Source organism: Opisthocomus hoazin, chromosome 15 (assembly GCF_030867145.1).
Source record: "Opisthocomus hoazin isolate bOpiHoa1 chromosome 15, bOpiHoa1.hap1, whole genome shotgun sequence".
NCBI lineage: Eukaryota > Metazoa > Chordata > Aves > Opisthocomiformes > Opisthocomidae > Opisthocomus > Opisthocomus hoazin.
The window spans coordinates 19,655,966-19,679,367 of NC_134428.1; the positions used below are offsets into that span (position 1 = coordinate 19,655,966).

Consider the following 23,402-nt stretch of genomic DNA (forward strand, 5'->3'; position numbering starts at 1 on the left):
GTCGGTTGGATTTATCTTGTTTTCATACAGAGAAAGAAGACTGTAGAAAGGACTAGTGACAAAGAAGGGGTTTTGTGGTAAACTTCCCTGTGTGTAATGCGTACTACTGCTGAATCAGGCCATTATATTTATTACAGATTCTATCGTTTCTCACAGTAGCTGCAGGATAAGTCACTTAAACACAGAACGAAATAAAAATTATGCTTGGTAGAAAACCTCAGTTATGCTATTTGTACTCAGCAAGAAAATACACCCCTTTTTTCTTTCCTCTCTTTTAAGAGTGACTTCCTGGCTTTACGTCAAGAACATGAGTTGCGTATCCTGACACTGGAAGACCTTCTTCAAAAACTCTCTGCTGAATATAAGGTATTTGAAAGTTAACTTTGTTACCTTGCTGTAATTGTAACCCTCTGGTAAAACAGACTTAGTTTTTTGTTGGCTATCGTAAGCCCCAGTTTGCTTTACTCTAGCTGTCACAGTTGTTTAAGTCTCAAAAGTTGTTTGTATTCTTGCTCCCCGTTCTTGGAGAGCATTTCAGTCCATCAATTAAATATTATTCACTTGACCGAAGGCGCAGGTTTTTTTAATAAAGATCTTATTATACAGAGGCACAAACACAAGTATGGAGACAGTCCTGTATAGGTGGTGCTAAAATGTGTCATTTTCATTTCACATTCTTTATCCTCTTTCTGTCAGTTGTGTTTCTTTGTATATGTTAAAACTAACTTCTGTATTCTGTAGGCCATCCAGAAGGAGCTTGATGTAGCCAAAGCAAAACCAATGAGGTATAAGCACATTTCAAATAATTTTCATTTTTCGATCCTGATGCTAACTGATGGTGATATACGTGTTATTCTTTGAAATACAACAGTACTTTGTGTCCTTTAACTGACTGTAAGAGTTTGTGTCATCAGCAAGAGTACTGCTGTCTTATAGTGGGCTTTAACTGTGATGCCGAACATCAGCACAAGGCCGACTTCCAGTATGTGAGCAGTCCTACAACTACATTTTGTACTAGAGAAATCTGTGAATGTACAGGAGGAGAACGAGTGACTTCTCATCCTATTATAAATGCATTAGAATATTTCCTCAGATTATGTAGTGATGTATACAGTAACTGCTTTTGATAGGCTTTATATTTAAATTCTTAATTGTATCAGTTCTAACCTTTTGTTTCTGTTTTGGTTTGTCAGCGATACTACTTTCCACTCACGTACTGTGTAATACCAAAATAAAAATTGCGGCACTTCATGAAGCAGTTTCCCCGTTGGGAAGAGGAAAAGACACGCTTCTTTACTGAATCTGAATTGTTGTTTACATTGGTTCTAAATGTAAAACGGCTTTAAAGCAATGGCTGATAGTTTTTTCCACAGCATGCACTAAACACTGAACTATATTGGTAATATGTGACCTGCTTAACTTAAGCTTAGCTTGACATCTGCCTCTAAAGCTATTCTGGTTTAAGTAAGGTAACCTGAAACTCGCTCTAACCAATGGCAAATTCATGCAAATAACGTTTGACTGGTTTGCCAGAAACCTTAAATCACATAAAATCTATATATGTTTGACTTACAGTCGATCTGGTGATGTTCTAAAGTCATCACTGCTGGATTTTGTTCACAACTTCAAAATACTTTGCTTTGAATATATTAATCCTAAGTATGCCTTAAATGCCATCTTCATGGAACTGCAAGCTCGCAGTGTCTACCATGGTGAATAACTGAGCTAGGAAAGCACTTTGTATTGGACAAGTAGGTTCTCGCACCTTTGGAATTTGATGGAATGATTCAAACTACTCTTTCCTAACTATTGACTCCTTGTTTTTGTCAGAGATGATGATGAACATAACCAACTTCTGTCCAAAATTAAAAAGATAGAACTAGAGTTGTCTCAGATGAAATCGGAGTTGTTAACTGCAGAAAGTCTGAAGAAAAGTTGTGAGAAAATAGAGGTCATTCATGAAAAAGTAGGTTCCGTAACTTCTGTAACTGTCCCAGTAAAACTTCGTAGTACTTGATTTTGTTCACTAACTTTCTTGAAATGCACTGCAGTAAGTAATGTGGGGGTAGTGTTCATGTTAAAGAATGGTTGTGTTCTATGTAGTGGTACTATAAATTCTTTCCATTAGCACGTAACATTTCACTCAACTAGTTTATGGCTTGTTTCCTACAGCAGCAGGGTTTTTTGCATTTAAGACACGATGCAGTAGCAGGATGCAATAGCAGTTCTGTATACAGTACTTACCAATGCGTTATGCCTAACCCATGGAAATATGGAACAAAAACTCATGTAAAACAAGTTAGGTTTGTGATCCGAGGGATGTTTTTAAAAAAATCGGGCTTAATTTCTTTTGAAGCCTTTTATACAATCTGACTAGAATGTAGCCAACAAAATACAACAGCAAGTATTAGTGCAGGATTATCAGCTTTGACTAAACTATTGTCTTGTGACAGTGCTCAAATATGATCTACCTATTGTGTACGGAATCAAAGCATACCATAAGGAAGTAATTAAGCAACTTGCTTAAGTAGGCCGAACAAGTACCCTGCTCCTCTTAGAGTTGCCCCGGTGCCTTCTTTGAAATGTTGCAGCCAACGTTTTTATTCTGAAGCGTTGAACCCCTAGTGTAAACTACACACTTTCCTAGGGCTTTAAGTGTGTCGTGTCCACCAAACCAGTGCGGCACCCGGATTTCACATATGTTCTTCTGCACACCTGACTGGTCTGTTACTGCAGTGTTAGTCAACGTAGTTAAAATAGGCGTGAAAGCTAGACTGCTATGTAGTATCGAATGTAGGTATTGATTTCACATATGTCTATTAGATATGGTGTTACTTGGTTTATAAAGATTAATCATTTTGGTTACAACTGTTAATGGCTTCTACTAGGTAAATGCCCAAGTCAAGGAATCTGTCAAGCTAATGCTTTTTGGTGATCAACAAGAAGACTTCCCCGAATCGCTTCTTCAATGGCTTGCATCCAATTTTGTGAGCAAAAGTGATCTGCACACTTTTCTGCAGGATCTAGAGTCGCAGATCCTCCAGAAGATCACTCTCCATATGTCTGTGACAAACCAAAAGCTAACATCTGCAGTAGTAACAAAGGCTGTGACTAATGCAGGGGTTCATGGAATCACAGAAGCGGTGAGTGAGTTGAAGTTTTCGCAAGTTGAACTAAAACTGTAAGGCGTCCTTTTCTAGGCATTTTGTGGAGCATCGCAGTCAATATAAACGTGAGTGGCTTGAAGAGATGTTTAGAACATGAATTGAAATGGGGAGAACTACAGAAAATGCTTGATGAAGCGTACACTTACAGCATTGCTTGTTGCCTGTTGCGAATGTTTGTTGTTTGTTTTTATTTTGTTTTTTTTTTTTTTTCCAAAGCATGCTATCTTGAAAATTGCAGAATTCCCATAAAACAGCTATACCAAAGCAATGCAGCTCAGGGTCTTGGGAAGGTGGGGGAAAGAATGCAACTTTTGAAGAAAGCACCAGTCAATATGCAGTATGAATTTGTATTTTAAGCCAAAAAACCATGCACTAAAAATGGCCTCTGTCTTGAGAGAGGCTTTCAAAGACTTGCGATGGAGCGCAGCATCTCAAAAAGATGCTTATTCTACATGTATACAGATGTGTATGGATCAATTACATTATCAGTTGATATTATTAAGTTCTTCCCTTTCTCCTCCTCTATGTGTATATCTGTAGCAAGCCCAGACTATTGTAAACAATGCCCTGAAACTTTTCTCTCAAGACAAGACTGGTATGGTGGATTTCGCCTTGGAATCTGCAGGTAAATAGTGGACGAAACTCCACTTTCACAATTCGTGTTATTTATAGTATCTACTAAAAATGTCAAAAGATCTGCTTGCGTGGGGTGTACGCACCACTGAACTCGCTAGGGAAAATGTGTATGTTTTAGCCCTCTGAGGTGAAAAACCTTGAACATACTGAAAAGAACACTGTACTTGATAGAAGTATTGTATCCCCAGCCAATGACTAGACTTGAACAGTATCTTTACTAGTTGGTTTTGAGGAAAAGAACTGGTAATACGTTCACGAAGCTTTCTACAAATCTCTGGCTGAAAAGTCTTCAGGAAGAAATGAGTAATTATTTCGGCTAACGTGATACATCTTTTTTAAGGTGGCAGCATTCTGAGTGCTCGCTGTTCTGAAACCTATGACAGCAAAACAACAGTGATCAGCCTCTTTGGAATTCCTCTGTGGTACGTCTCTCAGCCTCCAAGTGCGGTGATTCAGGTAATTAAAGGCCGAGTAAAGAAATTCAGCAATGTTATTTTGTGCTGAGGGGTTTGGATTGTTTCTTGGATGCTGGATGTTTCTGTCTGCAACACACTGTGGGGCACGGGTCCTTTGAACGATGTTCCCAAGAGTGCCATTCTTCTGGTAGTTCCTGGGCGCTGCTCAAGTCGTCTTCTAGCAAAACAAAGACCCTGCTAGGAGGCTTGGGTGGTACACTGGACTTCTGCAGAGTGTGAGCACTGGGAGGGTTCCTGTTGTGAAGTAGTCTCCAGGCGGATCTTCAAAACGCTGCTGGCTGTTCGGGTGGATATGCTGTCTCCCTGAAGAATGCTACCAAATAGATTATATTCTGCCACTTACTCTCTAAGACTGTCCCTAATAATTCAGAATTCGCCACAACTCTTTCTGGCAAAATGCTTGTGGCTGCAGGTTTTGTTGTTGCTGTTGTGTTCCATCCTGTTCTCTCCCCTTTCCTCCTGTCTAGCCGGACGTGTATCCAGGAAACTGCTGGGCTTTCAAAGGATCACAGGGGTATCTCGTAGTTCGACTTTCAAGGAAGATCTATCCGACTGCCTTTACGTTGGAACACATCCCAAAAGCACTTTCAGCAACAGGAGAGATCTCCAGTGCTCTGAGGAGCTTTGCAGTATATGTAAGTCTGTCTCTGAACTTCAGAGGATATTTGTATGCATAAAGAATATTTGTGGCGCAGATCTTGGAAAATAAGGACTGAAGGGAGGACAGCTAAGGAGAGAAACTGCTTGCTTTTAAAATTGCTGTTCTTGTAATCAGCTTTGAGATTAGGAATAAGAAGTGTTACAGCTAATTTTGAGGGAGCTGTTTCTTTTCTTCCTGCTTTACACAGTAGTAAATATTTTTGGAGGGAGGTGATTGTTTTTGATTTGGTATCGTTCTTTCGGACACTCGAAATGTTCCATCCTTCCACCACTCCTACTGCTTACCCTCTCCCTCCCCAGTGTTGGCTTTGCACCTTGTCTGTGATGTGCCTTCAGTGTGTTTTAAATTGATTTTAACTAGCACCACAGCTGCTTAGGCAGGACTGCAGAACAGAAGACCACAGGCTACATCAGAGCGTAGCTGTGATACCTGAGAACATTTGTCTAGCTCCATTAAATGCTGAAGCCGCCGTCTGCAAGCATCTGAATCTTGGCTTCCGTCTTGTTTGTGATGTTGCTGTTTTCTCATTCTTGTTTGTCCTGAGCAGTTTACATTGTCCACTGCGATCTTGGTTGTGCCATGGAAATGATGGGGTTTGACCATGAAAACAGCAACATACAAACATAGCACAGCTCTTTGCAGTTCAGGAAAGTCAAATGCAGAGCTGTGGCTGAAGAAGCATGAAGTTCCACGGGAAGTATTCTGACCTCGGTTTCAGAGACTTGCGTTGACAGGCAGTTAGGTAGGCATGCTTCTGGCTTTGGTTTGACTTGAAATGTGATGGAAGCAAACGTCTTTCTCCTGTTGTTGTAGGGTCTAGATAATGAATATCAAGAAGGCGGCAAGCTTCTAGGACAGTATGTCTACGACCAAGACGGAGAACCACTGCAGACCTTTCCAGTGATGGTAAGTCTGGATGAGAAGATTTCAAGTGTCAGAAGAAGCACACGCATATTTTCTAGGGTAGTGCACAATGAGCAGTGAAGGAAAAAGGCTTCATTCTCTGTTGGGCACCGTAGAAACTGAGGTGGAAAGTAGCTACTGATCTGCCTCAAAACCTAAGGTTCGGATAGTTTAGAGGGGAGGAAAGTTTTGTGCCAGGTGGACACAAGTGGTGTGAAGATACCGAACGTATGAGGAGTCTGCTTCATGCTGCTTCTGACTCCCTTCACAACAAAAAACCCAACAAAACGGTTGTAAGGCAAAGAAGGTTCTGTTCCAAGTGGCAGAAGGTTCCCAAGGCATCACTCAGTTATTAATCAAAGTTGGTAGTTGCAGGAATGAAAGAAAGCACCTTCAGTTGCACCTGTTTATACTCAAAACCAAACTCTGGTTTGTCTGTTTGTTTTTTCCTTCTGCAGGAGAAAAGTGAAAACGCATTCCAAATAGTGGAACTGAGAGTGTTTTCTAACTGGGGACATCCGGAATATACCTGCCTTTATCGGTTCAGAGTGCATGGGAAACTTGCCGAATAATCTCCAGCACTTCAGCTTGGACTGGTTTTACGGTTGTGCATTTTGTTCTCGATTTTTGTATATGCCGGAAAGCCTAGAAGACTGGAATCTTGCCTTTTTCTTCGTGGAGGCAGTCGTGATGCGTGGGGCTGACTGCCTAGGTCTGGGCAACCCGTGCGTGGGCCTTCGTCCGCCTCGTCATTTGCCTGCCCCTCCGGTTCCATTGCCTCATACCTATTGCGTCAGGGCACCTGGGGTGGAGAGGGAGGCCGGGAGGGGATTCGCCTGCCGCCCCGAGCAGGGACCCGTTTCCATTCCCTGCTGTCTCTCAGGTGCTCTCCTTCAGCCTGGTGGCGAGAGGGCAGGGGATCTTCTGCTTCTTGCGGAACGTCCATCCTCTGCGCTTGTTTCGGGGGTGGCAGGGCATGGCTCCACCAGTCTATTTCCCCCTCGCACTCCCTGATGCTCCTGAACCTTTCTGCCTCCTCTTTGAGCTCTGCCACCAGGACGAGCAGATCATCCACCTGGTCACAGCGCACGCAGGCATTCTGCCTGCTGCCCTCCCATACCAGTGACAGGCTCGGGCACTCCCTGCAGCCAGAGACCTGCACAGCTGCCTGTTTATGCGGGAGCTCTGTCTGGGTCGCCGTATTCCGCCTGGTGACGGCTTTCAGGCGAGTGGAGACCCTAGCTACTAGCTGAGCAAGTGATAACCACCGGCTGAATTTACCCCGGTAGCTGGCCGAGCCTCGGGGCCCTGCCTGCGCCAGCTGCCGTGCCAACTGCCGTGGCAGGCCCTGTTTGCCTGTCCTGGTCGCCGCACTGCGGGTCGCTCGTGCTCCCTCGGGGCTGCTTTTGTGAGGGGGGAGGGTGCCGCCGTCACTCTTGACCCCGCTCTTCTTTGGGGGGGGGGGGGGTTGAGGGGGAGGCACGCTCTCTCTCACCGGGCGTCTGTCTCGGCTGTTGGGCCGCTGAGAAAAGTTTTACCCAGCGCAATCCCTCGCTCCGGAGCGCAGATGTACCGGACGCTCTTCTTCACGTGGGGCCCGGCGCGCCGCCCTGCCCCTCCCCGCCCGTCCTTCCAGAGCCTTCCCATGCACACTGGCCTTCTGCTGCCCGCCACGCCAGCGCCCGCTCGTAATTGGCCAGCGCTTCTGCCGATCTCGACCTCCTGTGCCCTCATTGGGCTGCGGGGCGGCGGGGCGGGTACGTGCCGCGGAGGGTAGGGCTAGCGGCGCCAGCCCAAGCTGGCGGCGGGCCCGGCCTGAGATCAGCGCGGGGCCCGCGGGTCACTGCGGCCCGGCCCGGCCCGGCCGTGCGAGATGGTCTGCGTGATGGGCAGCGCTGAGTTTCGCCCCCCAGTCCCCAAGCGTCCCTTGGCAGCCCCAGGAGGGGATGGCCCGGGCCTGCCCCCCCGCCAACGTACAGTGTCCCCCGGGGACTCGGACCTGGGCCCTGCCGCACTTAAAATACTGCTATTTAGACTGGTTAGTTGACAGTATTCCAGGCCAGCTGTCTACTTTGAAATAAACAAACTCAGTTTCAAACACTTGCTGAAAGTGGTGGGCTGTTTCTGAAAAGCAGGTTCATGTCTTCGCATGTCCTACAAACTTCAGAAACTACTTTGGGGAGAAGATGAAGCTTTGCAGAAACGTACAGTCAGGATTGAAAATCCTCTCTACTAGGGAGAATAAGAAAGGAAGAACTTCCCTACCCTGTGTAGAAAGTGCTGCTACTTCTTGCTAAGACAGTGCAAAAACAAGCGTCATGTTTGTGAACTGCGAGATTGCATAATATGTATCTAGGATAAATCAGAGAAAAACGGATGAAAGACAAAACCATTTTTTGATTTGTTCAGAGTTAAAGATTTGTAATGATTAAGAGATGAAGAAATCTTTTAAAAACACTTGGGGTTTTTCTTAACTCATGGTAGTTAAACTAGTGTAGCTAAAGTAGGGAGGTCTTGAAGTATCTTCAAGTGGGGAAGTTCTTACTTGCTGGGAAGTGGAAACTTGGAGTAGTGTGGCATATGGATCTTTGGTTCTGCAAGCAAGGAACTGGCAACCAAAATGTTTAAAATATCAGCTTTGGCTCTAAATGAGTCTTTACCTTGAAACTCAGAGTGCATCCTGATTTTGAATTTGTGGCTCAGCGTGGCAAAGAAACTGTCCTGAATGGCTTCCTCTCTCCACTTGGTCCCCACAGAACTGTGTGTCTAAAGCTGTACAACGAATGCTTGCTCTGGTTTGACTTCAAACATGGGTTTCTGCCGCGATTGAGAGACGGGACACCGCTTGATGCAAGCAGGATGATCGTTTTATTGTTCTTACACACATACATTTATACAGATCAGAAGGCAGCGTCTTTTAAACTGATTGGTTAAGTTTCAAACTAGGCACCTATTGATTGGTTAACACAGTTGCTAATACAGACACATTCTTTTCCTAAGCTCATCTAAACTAAGGCCATGCAGACACATTCTTTTCTTATCTTATCCAAGGCCTTGCTTCCTCCCTCAGGATGGCTCGGCACTATCTCTCTTCTTCTCAGGGTCAGGATGGCTAGGCACTAACTCCCTTCTTCCCAGGGTTTATGGCCCACAAGTTCCAACACATCCTCCCTCATCAATTGCACCGCGCTGGGGGCCCTGCTGAGGCCCACATCTCCCCCTTCCTGTTGTACAAAAAGAATTCCTTTTACTGAGTGTGTTATTAGTTTTTGTAAACACTGCAACAGGCATGGAAGGAGTAATAACAGAAAAATAAAAACAGCTAAAGCATACACTGCTGTCTTTATAGCATGTACACAAAACCCATGGTTTGCAAGTGTTACAGAAAAGACACGAGACTTTCGTGACTGGTGTTTCTATATGCTGGTTCATACAGTCCTTCTATGTTTATGATTCTACCGTCCTGATTGTCCCGGTCCTCTGGAGGAGGTTCACCAACTTGCTGCTCTGAAGGTTGGTCCCGGGTGCGATCCGATTCGTCCTCAGACGGTTGTGGCAACGATTCACGGAAAGGCCGCACGCTTTTTGCTGGAATCCATCGGGGGCCTCTTTCTATGGAAACACAAGCATAACCTCTGCCCCACGTGATAAGGGGGTAGGGTCCCATGATCTTACCTGTTTCAGGATCTCGAATCAATACTGGGGCCTTGATTGTTGCTTCAAACGAAGCGTTTGTATTAAAATGACGAACTATCGGAGGGTTGCTGTCTAACAGAGAACAATTTAAAAAATTAAAAACATGTAAGGCTTTCTGTAGACGCTCCTCAGGGGTAGCAGTCCCTACTCCCCCTTTTTGTTGTTGTAACAAGCGTTTCAGAGATTGATGAGAGCGTTCAATTAAGGATTGGCCTGTAGGGGAGTGAGGAATGCCAGTAACGTGAGTAATACCCCAGGAGTTAAAAAAGGCTTTTGTTGCGGCGGACACGTAGGCAGGGCCGTTGTCCGTCTTGATTTGAGAGGGTATACCTAAAGTGGCAAAGGCACGCATTAAATGTTTTTGAACATCACGTGTCTTCTCCTGTGTGGCAGGAGGCAAATAGGGCACCAGAAAAGGTATCAATGGAAGAGTGAATACATTTTAGATGACCAAATTCTGAAAAGTGGGTTACATCGGTTTGCCACAGTTGTAAGCTCTGCAGTCCCCTAGGATTAACCCCTCCCGCTACCGACGGAAAGGAGTGTTTTTGACAGTTAGGACACACGGCGATAATGTTAGTCGCTTGCTGGGTAGTGAGGTCAAATTGGCGTTTAAGACCTCCAGCATTCTGGTGAAAAAAAGAATGGCTGAGTTTAGCCTGTGCTATGCGATCCGGTAATACTTGCACTGGTAACGTAAGCATATCAGCTCGTCGATTCCCTTCTGCAATAAAATCAGGTAAAACAGTATGTGCCCTGACGTGCATGACAAAATAGGGATGAGGGCGCGAGTCCAGGAGGAAAATAAGTTCCTGCAATAAAGCAAACAATTCAGAATGTGAGACATCACGTAACACAGATGCTTCAGCCCGTTCAACAATTCCTGCAACATAAGCTGAGTCAGTAATTATGTTAAGCGGTGTGGACCATCTTTGAAAGAGTCGAACAACTGCGGTCAGTTCTACTATTTGAGGAGAACCAGGCACAGTCTCTATATCCGAGTTCCATTGTCCACACTGGTCATCCCACCATAGGATGACCGATTTATGCGACTTTCCAGAGCCGTCCATAAACACGGTGAGGGCCTGCAAGGGTTGGTCGCTTCTTTTTGGCCCGGACAGAAGACGAAAGTCAGCATTGAGTAGCTTATGAGATGGCGGGTGAGAAGTAAGTTGTCCTGTATAGCCAGCTATTGCTATACTGAAGGCATCGGATTGTTGGTGGAGCCACTGTAAGTAAGTACTTGCCACAGGCAAACAGATGCAGCAAAGTCCATTCCTGATAGTGTCAGCAAACGTTACTGGGCTCTAATGATTAAAGATGCAAACATCTCGTGCTGTGTTGAAATAGTCTTTGCAGATTGATTGGGTAAGAAAATCCATTCAATAATTAGCAGTGGGTCTGATTTCTGAGAATCCCACTGAAATATTAGCGCATGAGGTTGTCAAGCGGGGTTCAAAATAATCAGAAAAAAGGGTAGTTCGGGAGCCCATCGATGTGCTTGTCGGAGACTAATTGCTGTAGCAACTTTTTGCAGGGAAGTAGTGGCTTCAGGGTCAAGACTGCGGGGGGAGCGCAAGTCAGTGTCCCCTTTTAGCAGTCTAAATAAAGGACTTAGGTCCGCATTAGAAATCCCCCACAGTGGTTGAACCCAATTGATTGTTCCCAACAATTTTTGTGCATCATGTAAATTTTGTATGTCTGTCTGTATCTGCAGAGGTTGGGGAGTTATAGTTTGGGCCCTGATGCGCCAACCTAAGTATTTCCATGGAGATATTTTTTGAATTTTTTCCGGCGCAATACAGAGGCCTGCCGAGTTAACGGCAGCCATGACAAGAGCTACAGCTTCCTCCATGACCTCATGGAGTTGTGCAGCCACCAGGATGTCATCCATATAGTGATACAACAAGACACTAGGCATTGTAGTTCTAACAGGGGTAAGTACTTTAGCTACCTACCACTGACAAATCGTAGGACTATTCTTCATTCCCTGTGGCAGCACAGCCCACTGGTATCTTTGCAATGGGGCTTGCATGTTGACGCTTAGAACTGAAAAGGCAAATTTAGGAGTATCGTCTGGATGCAGTGGGATATTAAAAAAGCAGTCTTTGAGGTCAATAACAGTGAAGTGCCAGTCTCGAGGGATCATAGTAGGGGATGGGAGTCCTGGTTGAAGGGCTCCCATATCTTCCATAGCGTCATTAATTTTTCTAAGGTCATGGAGTAAGCGCCACTTGCCAGTTTGTTTCTCGATGACAAAGACAGGTGAATTCCAAGGGCTAGTGGAGGGCACGATGTGCCCTCTTGTTAACTGCTCCGTGACTAATTCCTGGAGGGCGCGAAGCTTTTCCAGAGGGAGGGGCCATTGATCTACCCAAATAGGGTCATTGGTTTTCCAAGTTAATTTCAGGGTGTCGCGCACTTCAATGGCCCCACCTAAAAATGGGTCCGAATAGACATTCCCCACTGAGACAGTACGTCGCGCCCCCACAGAACCATAGGAACAGGTAACACAAAAGGCTTAACAGAAGCTGTATGCCCTTCCGGACCTTGGATTTGGATTAATTCTACGCTTTGGTGACTTTTACCAGTTCCCCCAATTCCAGCTAATGTCTGGGAAACGTTAGCCAGAGGCCATTGTGGAGGCCACTTGGCCTGGGATATTACTGTGACATCAGCTCCAGTATCAATAATCCCATTTAATATTACTTTTTGCCCCCCACGAATAAGGGTACATTGGTACACAGGTCGTTTCTGAGAAATAGACTGTACCCATAAAATTTGTGGGTCCCCCGTAGATTTAAACCCTCTCTGCCTTTGTTGAGGCTGGTTAGGAATTGGGGAGTCCGTCACTGTGGGAATCAATATCAATTGTGTTATACGGCTGCCTTCTGGTACCGTGCAAGGAGGAAACGGGGTCCATGCCATGATTTTAATTTCATCAGTACTGTCAGAATCAATAACCTCTGGTAGTACAAAAAGTCCTGACAAGGTGGTAGATGATCTTCCTAACAAAAGCGCTTGGGTTTTTGGGGGTAGGGGCCCCGAAACATTTGTTAACAATAAGTGAACCGAGGAATCGAGCAACGTTACTGTGTGGGAGGTTGCCAGGTCCAATCCGGCACTACCAGCTGCTGTTGGGTGGAGACTTGAGACACTGCTGGTTCCCTCCATAGGGGTTGAAACGTCGGCTGCGGTACTTGTGTCTGCGCGTGTCGCTGCCCCGCACTCCGCGATCGGTTTCCCTGTATCGGTTGACCCTGGAAATCATACTTAGACCGACATTGATTAGCATAATGACACCCTTTTCGGCATCTAAGGCAGACCCCAAGGGCCTGGCACCAGCATTGGTAGCCAAACAGTTCCTTTTCAAATGACCTGGTTTGCCGCAACCATAACAATTCCTGGGCCCCCCAGAGCTGTGCATGGCCGCGAAAGCAGCAGCCATGGCTTCAAATTTATGATCCATAGTGCCAATTCTATTACAAGCTTCTACCATTTCCACCAGTGTGGGGTTTGGATTTGGGAGAGATTTCAGTAACTTTTTACAATCCACATTAGCATTTTCTACAGCCAATTTTAACAACAAAATCTCCTGCACTTCTGTGTTGTCTGTCTGACGCTCCAGAGCTTGCTTCAGCCTGTCAATAAACTGCATATAAGGTTTCCGGGGGTCCTGGGTAATCGTAGTGAAGGTTTTTTGCGGTTTTTGTGAGTCAGGGACTTTAAAAAGGGCCTTGTTTAGCTTTTTCATGAATCGCTTCAAGAGCTTCCCGTGGGATATCCCGGGCTTGAGCCACCGGATCAGAATACTGACCCGTGCCAGTAAGGTGCTCGATAGTCAGCGCAGCTATAGCTGCATTGCCATGACCCACGTAAGTCGTGAGAAGTGCCTGGAGTCCCCCCCTCCAGTGTGACTCCCACAGGGAGTACTGTGTCGGAGTCAGTAACAGTTGCGCTAAAGATTTTAAATCATGCGGAGTCATAACATAAGTGTCGAAAACAGAAGACAGCAAACTTGCAAAATACGGAGACGAAAGCCCGTGCTCAGTAACAGTACGACGCAGTTCCTTAATTACCGAGAAAGATAAAGCCTCCCACTGAGCCCCCCGACCGTGATAGATCACGGGGGCTACAATTGTTTTAGCGATTTCTAACTCCCCCTCCTTCAAGGCTTGGCGTTTTATATTAGCCCACACATCGTGCGGGTTATGGGGGTAGAGATCCGGTTCTTTTTCAGGATCCACCGGACCTGGGTCAAAAGGATCCCCCCCTGGGGGGTATCCTGCAGCACACACTCTTAAGGGTTTGTTCTCCGGCAGCACCGGAGGCGCCGTGGGAGAGTTATCCTCCTCCCCTGCTTTGTCTTTATGATTTTTCTCTTGCGCTTTTAAAGTCTCAAAAACACTCCTCCACCAGGGGAGCATACGCTGGGCTTCGGCGTTCCCTGTCGTTGCCGCGTCCCATAGTTTCACCCCCACATCATCCCAAAGTTCCCACGTAAAGATAGTAGACGCAGTTACGGTGGGCATCTTCACTTGTACCCATTTAAGCATCAGTTTAAGATCATGCCTGGAAATATTCTTTCCATGTCTTTTAAGGAGAGCTTTCATAAGCTCATATACATCTCTCTCTGGGGAAGACGTCTGACTTCCCATGTTTCCCACAGCTCACCTCTCAGCTCCAGAGGGATTGTTTAAGCCGGCTCCTGCTTCCTTTCAGCAGCTCATTCAACGTCCTGTGGGACTCGCAGCATGCCACGCAGATAGGTGGTTTTTCTCCGAATCACATCGGGGTCACCAATTTGCCGCAATTGAGAGACGGGACACTGCTTGATGCAAGCAGGATGATCGTTTTATTGTTCTTACACACATACATTTATACAGATCAGAAGGCAGCGTGTTTTAAACTGATTGGTTAAGTTTCAAACTAGGCACCTATTGATTGGTTAACACAGTTGCTAATACAGACACATTCTTTTCCTAAGCTCATCTAAACTAAGGCCATGCAGACACATTCTTTGCTTATCTTATCCAAGGCCTTGCTTCCTCCCTCAGGATGGCTCGGCACTATCTCTCTTCTTCTCAGGGTCAGGATGGCTAGGCACTAACTCCCTTCTTCCCAGGGTTTATGGCCCACAAGTTCCAACACATCCTCCCTCATCAATTGCACCGCGCTGGGGGCCCTGCTGAGGCCCACAGGTTTCCATGGTGGTTGTTTCTTTCTAACTAGCATTTGCTTTCAGTTGTTCAACTTGCAATGTGAATTGCTGAAGAGAACCTTGACTATCGATGTACTTCCAAGCTGTTTGTATTATGTGGCGTGTCTTGTAGGAGTTGCTCCATAACCCCGGATAAACTGCTTTGAATGGAAACTCAGACTAGCTTGAAGGGCGTGTTTGTTACGAGGGGAATTTTCTCTTCACCTCAGGTAACTTTGCTCTTCATGTTTTGCTGCAGTTCGAGTTATTCTTCGTCTGCTTTGGATTTTGAGACTGAAAATAAAATAGATCCAGTATTTGATTCGCCAAGAATGTTGCGGCGTAGCTTACGGTTATCTGCTGTGGCATTGAAGAAATCCAGTGTTGCACCAAAGGATACCCATCCTGACAGCTCTTATGCTGGAAACCTGTCCTTCAGAGAGCAGTCTTCCAAGTAAGCACTTTTTGTCGTCACAAGTTAATTTTTTGGTTGGAGTCTTGAGACTTGCTGTTTGAACATGACAGTACAAACCTAGTTTCCCGGCTGCTTCATTCTTTGTTCTCGGCATTGACTGCCATACTCTGAGAATTATGCTCAGTGTGTGGTTTGCAGTGAAGTCTTTGCAAAAGCGTAGATGTTGGAGGACTTTCTTTTAAACCTGATTTGAGCCGTTTAGTCATGTCAGTTTTAACATACCCTGCCTTTTTTTTTCATTTAAAGTGAGAGAGAAAGAGAAATTTACATCTTTCGTGCTGTATCGTATGTGTCTTTGCTCTGTTTCGTAGGGTGCTGAAGCACTGCCCAAGTGTGAATAAGAAATCTGGCAGTGCAAGACACACACCAAGGAAGAATCTGTCCCGCTCTTCCATTGTCAGCCAAAGCAGTTTCAATAGCCATGCCAGTGATGCATCAATTGTTTCCAGTGCATTGGGTGAATCCCGGATTCGAGAGCAGAGAGAAGTTAATAATTTCTGGGGTAGGTAATCATTGCCATTGCTTGTATCGGACTGTGAAAACTGCTTCTGGGTTGGCGTGTATGAACGTGTGTCCTCATCTTCCCTCTTTCCCCATCCATGTTTCCGTTCTGCCCTCAGACGTGTGCACGTACTCACTCTTCTGCTGTAGATGTCTGCCTGCTGGAAATTCACAGTCCAGTGAGTAAACTTGATTTACTGGTGTGGTCAGCATCAGGACGCGTTGAACAGTCAAGTGAATGTGCCAGGCAAACGTATATGTGATGCAGCACCGTAGATTGCATAGATGTAATTCTCTGTTGTCATCTGTGCATAGAGTACTGTATTTGAAGAATGGTAAACACGTAGCTTGTCTTTGCAAAGCCAAAGGAAAAGCTTTCTCTTGTTTGTGTGTAGCCAGAAGTGTGTTTCAACTTAACATACCTTCATCTGACAGTTTCAAATTCGTGGCACTGCAGTCTTTCCTGAGGGGGTTTTTGTCTGTGGCTGGCTGGTTTGTTTTTGCAAGGAGGTACAAGTATGCTTTTCTGGAACCTACTTTTTTCATTGAAGAGGAGAATACTTTACGTAGACAGTACTCCAGGTGTTGTGTAGGAGAAGATCAACAAATGACTATATCATAGAATCATAGAATCGTACATTGGAAAAGACCTCTAAGATCATCAAGTCCCACCATCAACGACTATTTGTTTCCAGTCAGTGTGCCTGTGCCCTTGAGTTGTTTCAATCTCAGTAGAATGCGTTCTAAACTGTCAAATACCTGGCTCTTCAAACAGAATCTTAAAATACGGTAGTACCGAAGTAGTTACCAAGCAACAGAAACGGCATAAGCTTGTAATTAGCTGCTTTCAAGTCAGATGGGAGGTAAGAAAAGGTGCAGTTGTCATTCATGTTTAGTCTGCTGCTCCCGTGGCAGAATGCTTTTCACTGTCTGTTACCCTACTACAACGATGTCTGAATGTATGGATCTGTTTCTGTTCATGTAGTGACTGCAAAATATGTTAAATACCAATCATAAAGTGGCTTTTCTTTGCAGTATTAAAATCAGTGGGACTTTCACTTGGAGTTCTTGTCAGATATCGTAGTTGATTGTGGGACTTCCTTACTCTTGGGACCAAATTTTTTTTTTTTTTCCCTTTGAAGGTCTTGATGATGAAGGCGACCCTAAAGGTAACTATGGTTTCGTTTTCTTTCCGAGTGCATTCTATTCAACGGTAACTAGCGACGGCGATACTGATAGCAGTGCTCTATATGTTTTACTCTTGGTTGGCTAGGTAGTGATACTACACTAATGCAGGGAAATGGTGATACAGAAACAGCAGAAAACAGCACAGTGGTCAATGGCTACACTTGCAGGGATTGCAGCATGCTTTCTAAACGGAAGGAGGTTCTGACAGCATACTCGCCTTCTCATGTGCCATCTTCCAGAATTTACTCCAGGGATAGGAGCCAGAAACATGCATCCAGTAAGTTACTTTCTCTTTTTTTTTTTTTTCATGTGGATGGCAGAATGGTGTACAGTTCAGTTGATTCTTTTTTAATGTAGTGTTCTTTAAGTACTCTTCCTGCCCTGCTAAATTTATCAATATCCAAATTCTAGATATCAGCTTACAAGGAATACCTTCCTCTGTTTCATTTGAAACTTTGCGTACTTGTTGGCTTTTGATATCTAATGCTCAGCTTTTCTTTTTCAGTGCTACTGTAGGACTTACACGGTTTTCGAATACGAGTCTATTTCTAAGGTTTTGGTAAGGGTTTTCAGATGAAACTGCTTCTGTATGGTCCAGATTTTTGATGCTTTTTTTTATTGTTACGTGAACTTTCAAAATTGAGCAGAACAGTTACTTTGCAGTGCTTCTGTTATGCAAGAAATTGGAGAGATACTGTCCTACTTTGCTTTGGGTTTTTTCTCCTCATTTAACCGTGCAGCTTATTAGAGTGTTTTTAGAAGCTAAACCTCAAGTCCTTGAAAAATGGAACTCCAAAGGGGAAAACTGATTCCAGATAGACTCCCTGGTGACCATATTCCTAAAGCTCAAAACCAAATGAATCTGCTGTAAACAAGGTTCTGCCTTTTCAAGGCAATCTCCATTATAGGGATGCTTGTCCTCAGTGTCCTGACTGCATCTGCCTGCCTCTTGTATACCATCTGTAATTTCTTGATGGTTGGTAGTCCTCAGTTCTCAGGAAGTTGTTTCGTGAGTGGCCTTGAATTAGGAACCGATTTTGGAATTCTGTCAGTGTGGTATTCTTGAATGAAGTATGTTCTCAGTAGCAAGAAATCCGTTAGTTCGGACTGTGAGGTGTGACTTCAAGTGCTTTGGGGCAAGTATATCTTTTTGGTAAATCAGTATCACAGGTAGGAATTCTGTTGGCTTAGCGTCATGAATTACAAGGGACACTGTATGAAACCTACTTTCTGTGCTCCTGAGTTTGTATTCACGCAGGAGAATTCTACAAGGAACTCATCTTTGCACATGCATTTGAACTTGAACTGAGTAGTTTGGGTTCAACTTCGGGAGGGCGGGGGAAGAGGCACACAGTCATGGCAGGTTTTGGGAATGTGGCTGATTCTAGGAGAGCAGCAGTATGGAGGACTGCCGCTTTGTTCCCGTGGCTCTGCAGAAGTGTGTGTCTCTAGCACTTGAGACAGACCGCTGCAGGAACTTCCTGCAATGCAGAGGCAGAGGAGGAGGTGAGAAGTCCTCACCCTTTCCAATCCACAAGAAGGATGCAGTTTGTCGCTTTGGAGCTGTAACCCACAAAATCAGTATCAACAGCTCACGTCACCCTTGGGAAATCCTGAGTAGTGTAAGCAAGGAATTCATTGCTGTGTAGAGTTCTTAATTCTGATGAAGAAAAGGTATTCTTGCTGAAGTCATAGATTCTGTCTTGAAGGTGTTTTCCCTAGGATGTGTAGTTCTTCCAAAAGCTCTGCTCTAATACCCAGTGCATCCAGCCTTTTCAAACCATGCTTGCTTAAGTTTCACACTCCTGGCTAAACAAAGGCTTTCCATGCTTGTTGCTCACTCTTCGACAAGTTAGCGGTCACCAGAGGACAGAAATACATCTTTAGGTAGGTGAACAATTTGTATTCACACTGTTTTTTCCAACAGGAGCAACCTGTTTCTACATGAGTAAGATTCTGCGATTGATGCAAAAGATGCTGCAGTGTGTTTGACCACTGTTAGTGCAACTGTTTCAAATGGTTTTGCTGAAGCTGGGTTGTGAATTAAAAGGTACCTTTTCAGTTGTCTTCCTTGGTCTCCACAAAAAGCTGGAGTGTGTCTGTTGGGTTTTTTTCTTATGGACTTCATCTTTGGCACTACGGTGTTTTTTTTCTATAGTCTTTTGGCTGGCTCCTGTCTTTCTCTCTTTTCAGTTGTGCTACCCTTTTCCTACTTTCCCCCTGTTTTGGAAGTATCAGGATTCACATATGTGAGATATGTGTTACAGTTAAGATTCACATGTTGATTTTGACTAGGAAGTGGTAGAAGGCAATGTTTAAATTGAGAAACTGAAGTTGATTTTTTTTTTTTTTAAACTGTTTGCTGTGAGAGTGTCAAATCCTAACTCTTCAATGTCTGTAGGTTTGGACTGTCTTCGTACCCTTCAGCCCACTGTGCCATTAAAGCTTGATGAGATCTGTCTTGCAAAACTAAAACTGCCATCATCACTCCGCACTACTCTAAAGCACATCTTGTTTTCCCCGAAAATGTTCCATTCTTCTTTAGTGCTTTCTCTTCTGTAACGCCTGCTCTGTGAGTGAAGTGAAATTGCCATAGGCAGAAGGTAACCGATTTCTGTGTGTGAATAAAACTTTGCGCTCTCCTGTTCTCTCTGCCTCAGTGCCTTGTAACTTGCTAACGCTCTCTTCTCAGTCTTCTAAGATCTCCGGTAAAACCTGTACAAAGAGGTATTGCTTCGCCTGTATTTGGAGGATGATGGGAACAGGAGCTGAAGATTTGAGGAGTTGTTACTTGGGGACTTTTGTACTAACTTTGCTATCTGAAAAGAAGCAAGAAAGGTTTTTGAATGAAAAGGCCCCCTGTTATTTACAGAAGGAAAAAAAAGAAGTTTGCACAGAGTAGGCTGCTGCTTTGGTTGTTTTTCAGTTTTTCTGTGACTAACCTGGCTTTAGTAGTGAACCAAGCCAGTTCAGCTGAAATCTGTATCCATGATAGCTCAAATGCGCATATGTGAAAGGCTTTGAACTTGAGTTACATTCCATGTATGCTGTTTGAATGCGTTGCAGCTCACTCAGACTACTGTGGAAGCATGAATGTGAAGGAGTTTTACAGAGAAGATGGCCATCTTGGTGTAAATGAGGAATCAATATGTAAGTAGAATGACTGATGTTGTCTTTCAGCCTTGGGCTGTACACCAGGTTGTTGCTGTAACAGTAATATCAGATGGCCCCTGACTCTAGGGAAGCTGCAAAGTCAACGATTGTTTGGCAACTTGAACGTAGGGGCAAGAATGGCGATTGCCTGGTGTACTGTAAGATTTCCCCAAGCAAGATTGACTCTGCTGTAGTTTGCTTAGTGGTTTTTGGTTTGATAACTGGTGTGATGACATAGACTTGTTCAAGTTTTCTTGTAACAATCTTGATTTGATCCTGGCTTTGTCCCATTAATCGACTGTTACCACAACCAACAGGTGATGACTGTAAGGGGAAGAAACCTCTTGAACTGTACGCCACAGACCACATGCAATCTTTACGGGCTAAAAGGGTAGCAAGGACCATTTGGCACACCTTTTCTTATGCAGGTTGACTTGGACCTTTTTTTTTCTTTTGTTTTTGTTTTGAATCGCAATCTCACAATGTTAATCCTACATATTGTTTTGTGTTTGTTTTCTTATCTTCATCTATCAAAGTAGATGAAAAGTGTAAAGTGTCTAGAAAATTAATGAACAGCTCTTCTGTTTGATTCTTGCTCTGATACTGGCTTTCGTACAAGCTTGGCGTGCTGCTTACCTATTAGGAAAAACAAGGTGTAGGGACAGCATACACCTTGTATGTTAGAAAGAAGAAGTCATATTGTTAATTGATTCCACTTTGGGGCAGTTGGTACACTTGACAGGTTGAAAAGCTGCCTTGAAAAGAAAGCAAGGTATGAGGTATTGGTGTGCAGATGATTTGGATAAAGGGGTTTTAACATTTTATTTTTGTTCTAGTGAGAGTCAGTTTTTCCAGGAGTCTTCTAGAGGGATAGCATCTTCCCTGTGAGATGAGCGTTTGCTAGCTTGAATGACAGAGGCATCAAGAATCTGTGGAGTGCCCTTTATTCAGCAAAGGAAAATGATTTGAGACACTTCAGTCACCTAAATGTTTTGCAAAATATTGGGTTGGTAGATCTATAGTCCCTCAGATGAAGCCAGACATATCTGCTAATCTAAAAATGTAGGATTATTTTCTCAATTTGTACTACGTAGTATGTTCTGTAGAACGAGCAGTCCTAGTCTTGGAAATAGTAATTGTTGGCTTCAGTGGGCTTCAAGTCACAGCACTTTGTTCTAGTCTGTTGGGGTTTGTTGTTGTTGTTGGTTTTGTTCTTTCTAAGAGCCTCAAAATTGACCTGCTGAAGATCCTTGGGAACATTCAGTTTATTGAACGTTTACTGCTTGTAACTTTTAGTAGGGAATATTTTCTATTATTTGTGAGTATTTCTCAGGCATCATTAATTCTTTCACTAGGATTTAAAACATTTAATTGTTCCTTCTTCTGCACATGAACCCAGACAATGAACTTGATGTAGAACTCAGAACAAATCAGATGCTTTTAAAGTAATGATGTGCTTAAAACTTGTTTTTGTGGTACTACTTTTTTACTCTTCTTCTACACTTAGCATGACATTGTTAGATAAACAAGCTGCAAAAGGTAAACTTTGATTTTTGGAAAAGTGATACGCTACACAGATGCTGTTGATCATTCTGTTGATCTCTGTAGATGAAAATTGTGTTTCTAAATTGGCTTGCTTTTACTTGGCTTCATATTTATTAGTGGCTTGCTTTGCTTCTAAACAGTGAAGAACCAAGTCTGTAGATTACTGGAAGGTATGGTTTAAAATATTGCGGAACGTGTGATGTGCAGGGGATCGCATCTGTTTTACTGCATGTGCTGGGAAAGAACATTAAGCACATATATGTATGTTACCACAAGAAGTGAATTTGTTGTAATCTAGGTTACTTTATGCTTGACGTGTTGCAAACAGTGGGAGCAACAGGATGGCTTGTGTCTCAGAAGGTGGTGTCTCTACTTTGGCTGGCCGTTCTTTCTCCAGGTGACTGTCTCAGTCTCTGTGTGTGTGTGTGTGTGCGCGCATTGCCCGTTCCTTTTGACAAACTAGGACTCTGCAGGACGTGGCGTACACTAATTCGACTATGCTTATGCTGTAGCTTTGGTGTCTTGAAATGCATGTGCTGCTTTTCTTTATTGACCAAAATATGCGTAATGAGAGGGTATATTTCTGTTCGCAGGCATAATGGGAGACTAAGCGGACCGTTTCATGCGGGAACAAGTGTGTGAATAGCACAGAATATGGGGTGCCAAGAATAACGGGGCATGTTTTGGTTTGGTAGTCACTGCCCATCTTGGTATTCTTCTTATCAAAAACTCATGCTGCTAATCTGTGCATTTCTTGAAACATCTTGAACTGTCTTCATTGTGTGGTAACTTCGATTCAAACATTGACTTCTGGCAAGATAGCGTTGTTCTAACAAATGAGCATTTCATATTTTTGCGTGGCTGTTGGTTTTGTTGAGTTTCTGGTGTTACAATGCTGTCGTGCTTGTGCTATCTAGATGTTAATAAGCTGCATGCATTGCCTGTGCTCACGCATTTCTCTGCTCCGCAAAGCATTCTTGGCCACAGTTGCATGTCCCTCTGCTTGGTTCCTTTGAACATGTGCCGCAGTAATGACATTTCGCGCTACCACTTTTTGTCTTCTAGGGAGGGCAGCTTCTGGCATGTACCGGTTACTTAGAACTGGATGGTATCAACTTGCTACTCTGATGTCTTTTCTCAAGGTGTTTCTTCTAAAGAGGTGTGTATCCTTTGAGAAAAGTGTTTTGTGAGCAAATGATTTACCCAGTTATAAAACAATACAAGAGGAGAAATGTGTTGTTTCATGTGAACTTTCCTCTCTCTTTCTCTAGATGCCTTCCAAAGACCTACCAGCTGTTCCTGTTTCTTCTCCCGCTCCTGTTTCGACTAGGTACGTGAATCGCTTAGTTATGACACAGACCGGTGTATGCTTACTGCAGCCATTCCAAGAGAGCATTTTTAGTTGAGCTCTCGGTTTATGAAGAAGACGCAGAAGCAAAAAAGAGCAAGTTTGTTTGTGACTAGGGCAGCAATTCAAGCTTTCAAAGTACTGACAAGTCAGTAGCCTTCCCCTTGCCGTGAAAGGAATACCCTCGATTTAATTTCATAGAGCTCTTTAGAAAGTGAGAGTGGGTGCGTAAATGCACTGAAGTCCTTTTTTCTTCACCTCCCTTGATAAGAATAGCAGTGAGGTCACAAAGAGCAGGTTGTGTACCGATTGCTTTGATTGTTGTTAATCTCCGTAAAAGTGGGGTTAGGTTCTTTGAGCAACTCATCCAAAGTCTTTCCCTTGCTCTGGACCATCCTTGAGTTGCTTAAAATACTGCTGTTTAGACTGGTTAGCTGACAGTATTCCAGGCCA

At 44.1% G+C, this 23,402-nt stretch overlaps 3 protein-coding genes across 3 annotated transcripts in view; all 3 read left to right on the top strand.

The window, feature by feature from the left end:
• The window catches only part of LOC142363274 (SUN domain-containing protein 1-like), a 43,731-nt gene extending 37,316 nt beyond the window's left edge, over positions 1–6,415 (top strand). Inside the window, exons 17-25 of the mRNA XM_075436719.1 lie at positions 280–366; positions 742–785; positions 1,831–1,966; positions 2,889–3,143; positions 3,708–3,792; positions 4,144–4,259; positions 4,747–4,914; positions 5,754–5,846; positions 6,305–6,415. Coding sequence (XP_075292834.1) covers positions 280–366; positions 742–785; positions 1,831–1,966; positions 2,889–3,143; positions 3,708–3,792; positions 4,144–4,259; positions 4,747–4,914; positions 5,754–5,846; positions 6,305–6,415 — 1,095 coding nt within the window. The remainder of the gene's footprint in view (positions 1–279; positions 367–741; positions 786–1,830; positions 1,967–2,888; positions 3,144–3,707; positions 3,793–4,143; positions 4,260–4,746; positions 4,915–5,753; positions 5,847–6,304) is intronic.
• An 8,618-nt stretch (positions 6,416–15,033) lies between these two features.
• LOC142363273 (SUN domain-containing protein 1-like) overlaps positions 15,034–23,402 on the top strand; it is a 43,309-nt gene continuing 34,940 nt past the window's right edge. Inside the window, 4 exon segments of the mRNA XM_075436718.1 lie at positions 15,034–15,193; positions 15,526–15,716; positions 16,858–16,884; positions 16,989–17,184. Of these exon segments, the coding sequence (XP_075292833.1) occupies positions 15,072–15,193; positions 15,526–15,716; positions 16,858–16,884; positions 16,989–17,184 (536 nt within the window). The 5' untranslated portion in view covers positions 15,034–15,071.
• On the top strand, positions 18,865–23,065 carry LOC142363294 (SUN domain-containing protein 1-like). The gene is made up of 6 exons (XM_075436804.1): positions 18,865–18,953; positions 19,970–20,053; positions 20,374–20,484; positions 21,900–21,998; positions 22,667–22,760; positions 22,981–23,065. The coding sequence occupies exons 1-6, from the start codon at positions 18,920–18,922 to the stop codon at positions 23,063–23,065; spliced, it is 507 nt and encodes a 168-aa protein (XP_075292919.1). The 5' UTR covers positions 18,865–18,919.

What these genes read in the sequence shown, in the direction of transcription:
- LOC142363294 (XM_075436804.1), top strand. Translation starts at nt 18,920, where the DNA reads ATGGTTTTGCTGAAGCTGGGTTGTGAATTAAAAG. An exon ending in GCTGGGTTGTGAATTAAAAG is followed by an intron (nt 18,954 to 19,969) that starts GTACCTTTTCAG and finishes AATGCGTTGCAG; the next exon opens with CTCACTCAGACTACTGTGGA. An exon ending in GCACACCTTTTCTTATGCAG is followed by an intron (nt 20,485 to 21,899) that starts GTTGACTTGGAC and finishes GTTGTAATCTAG; the next exon opens with GTTACTTTATGCTTGACGTG.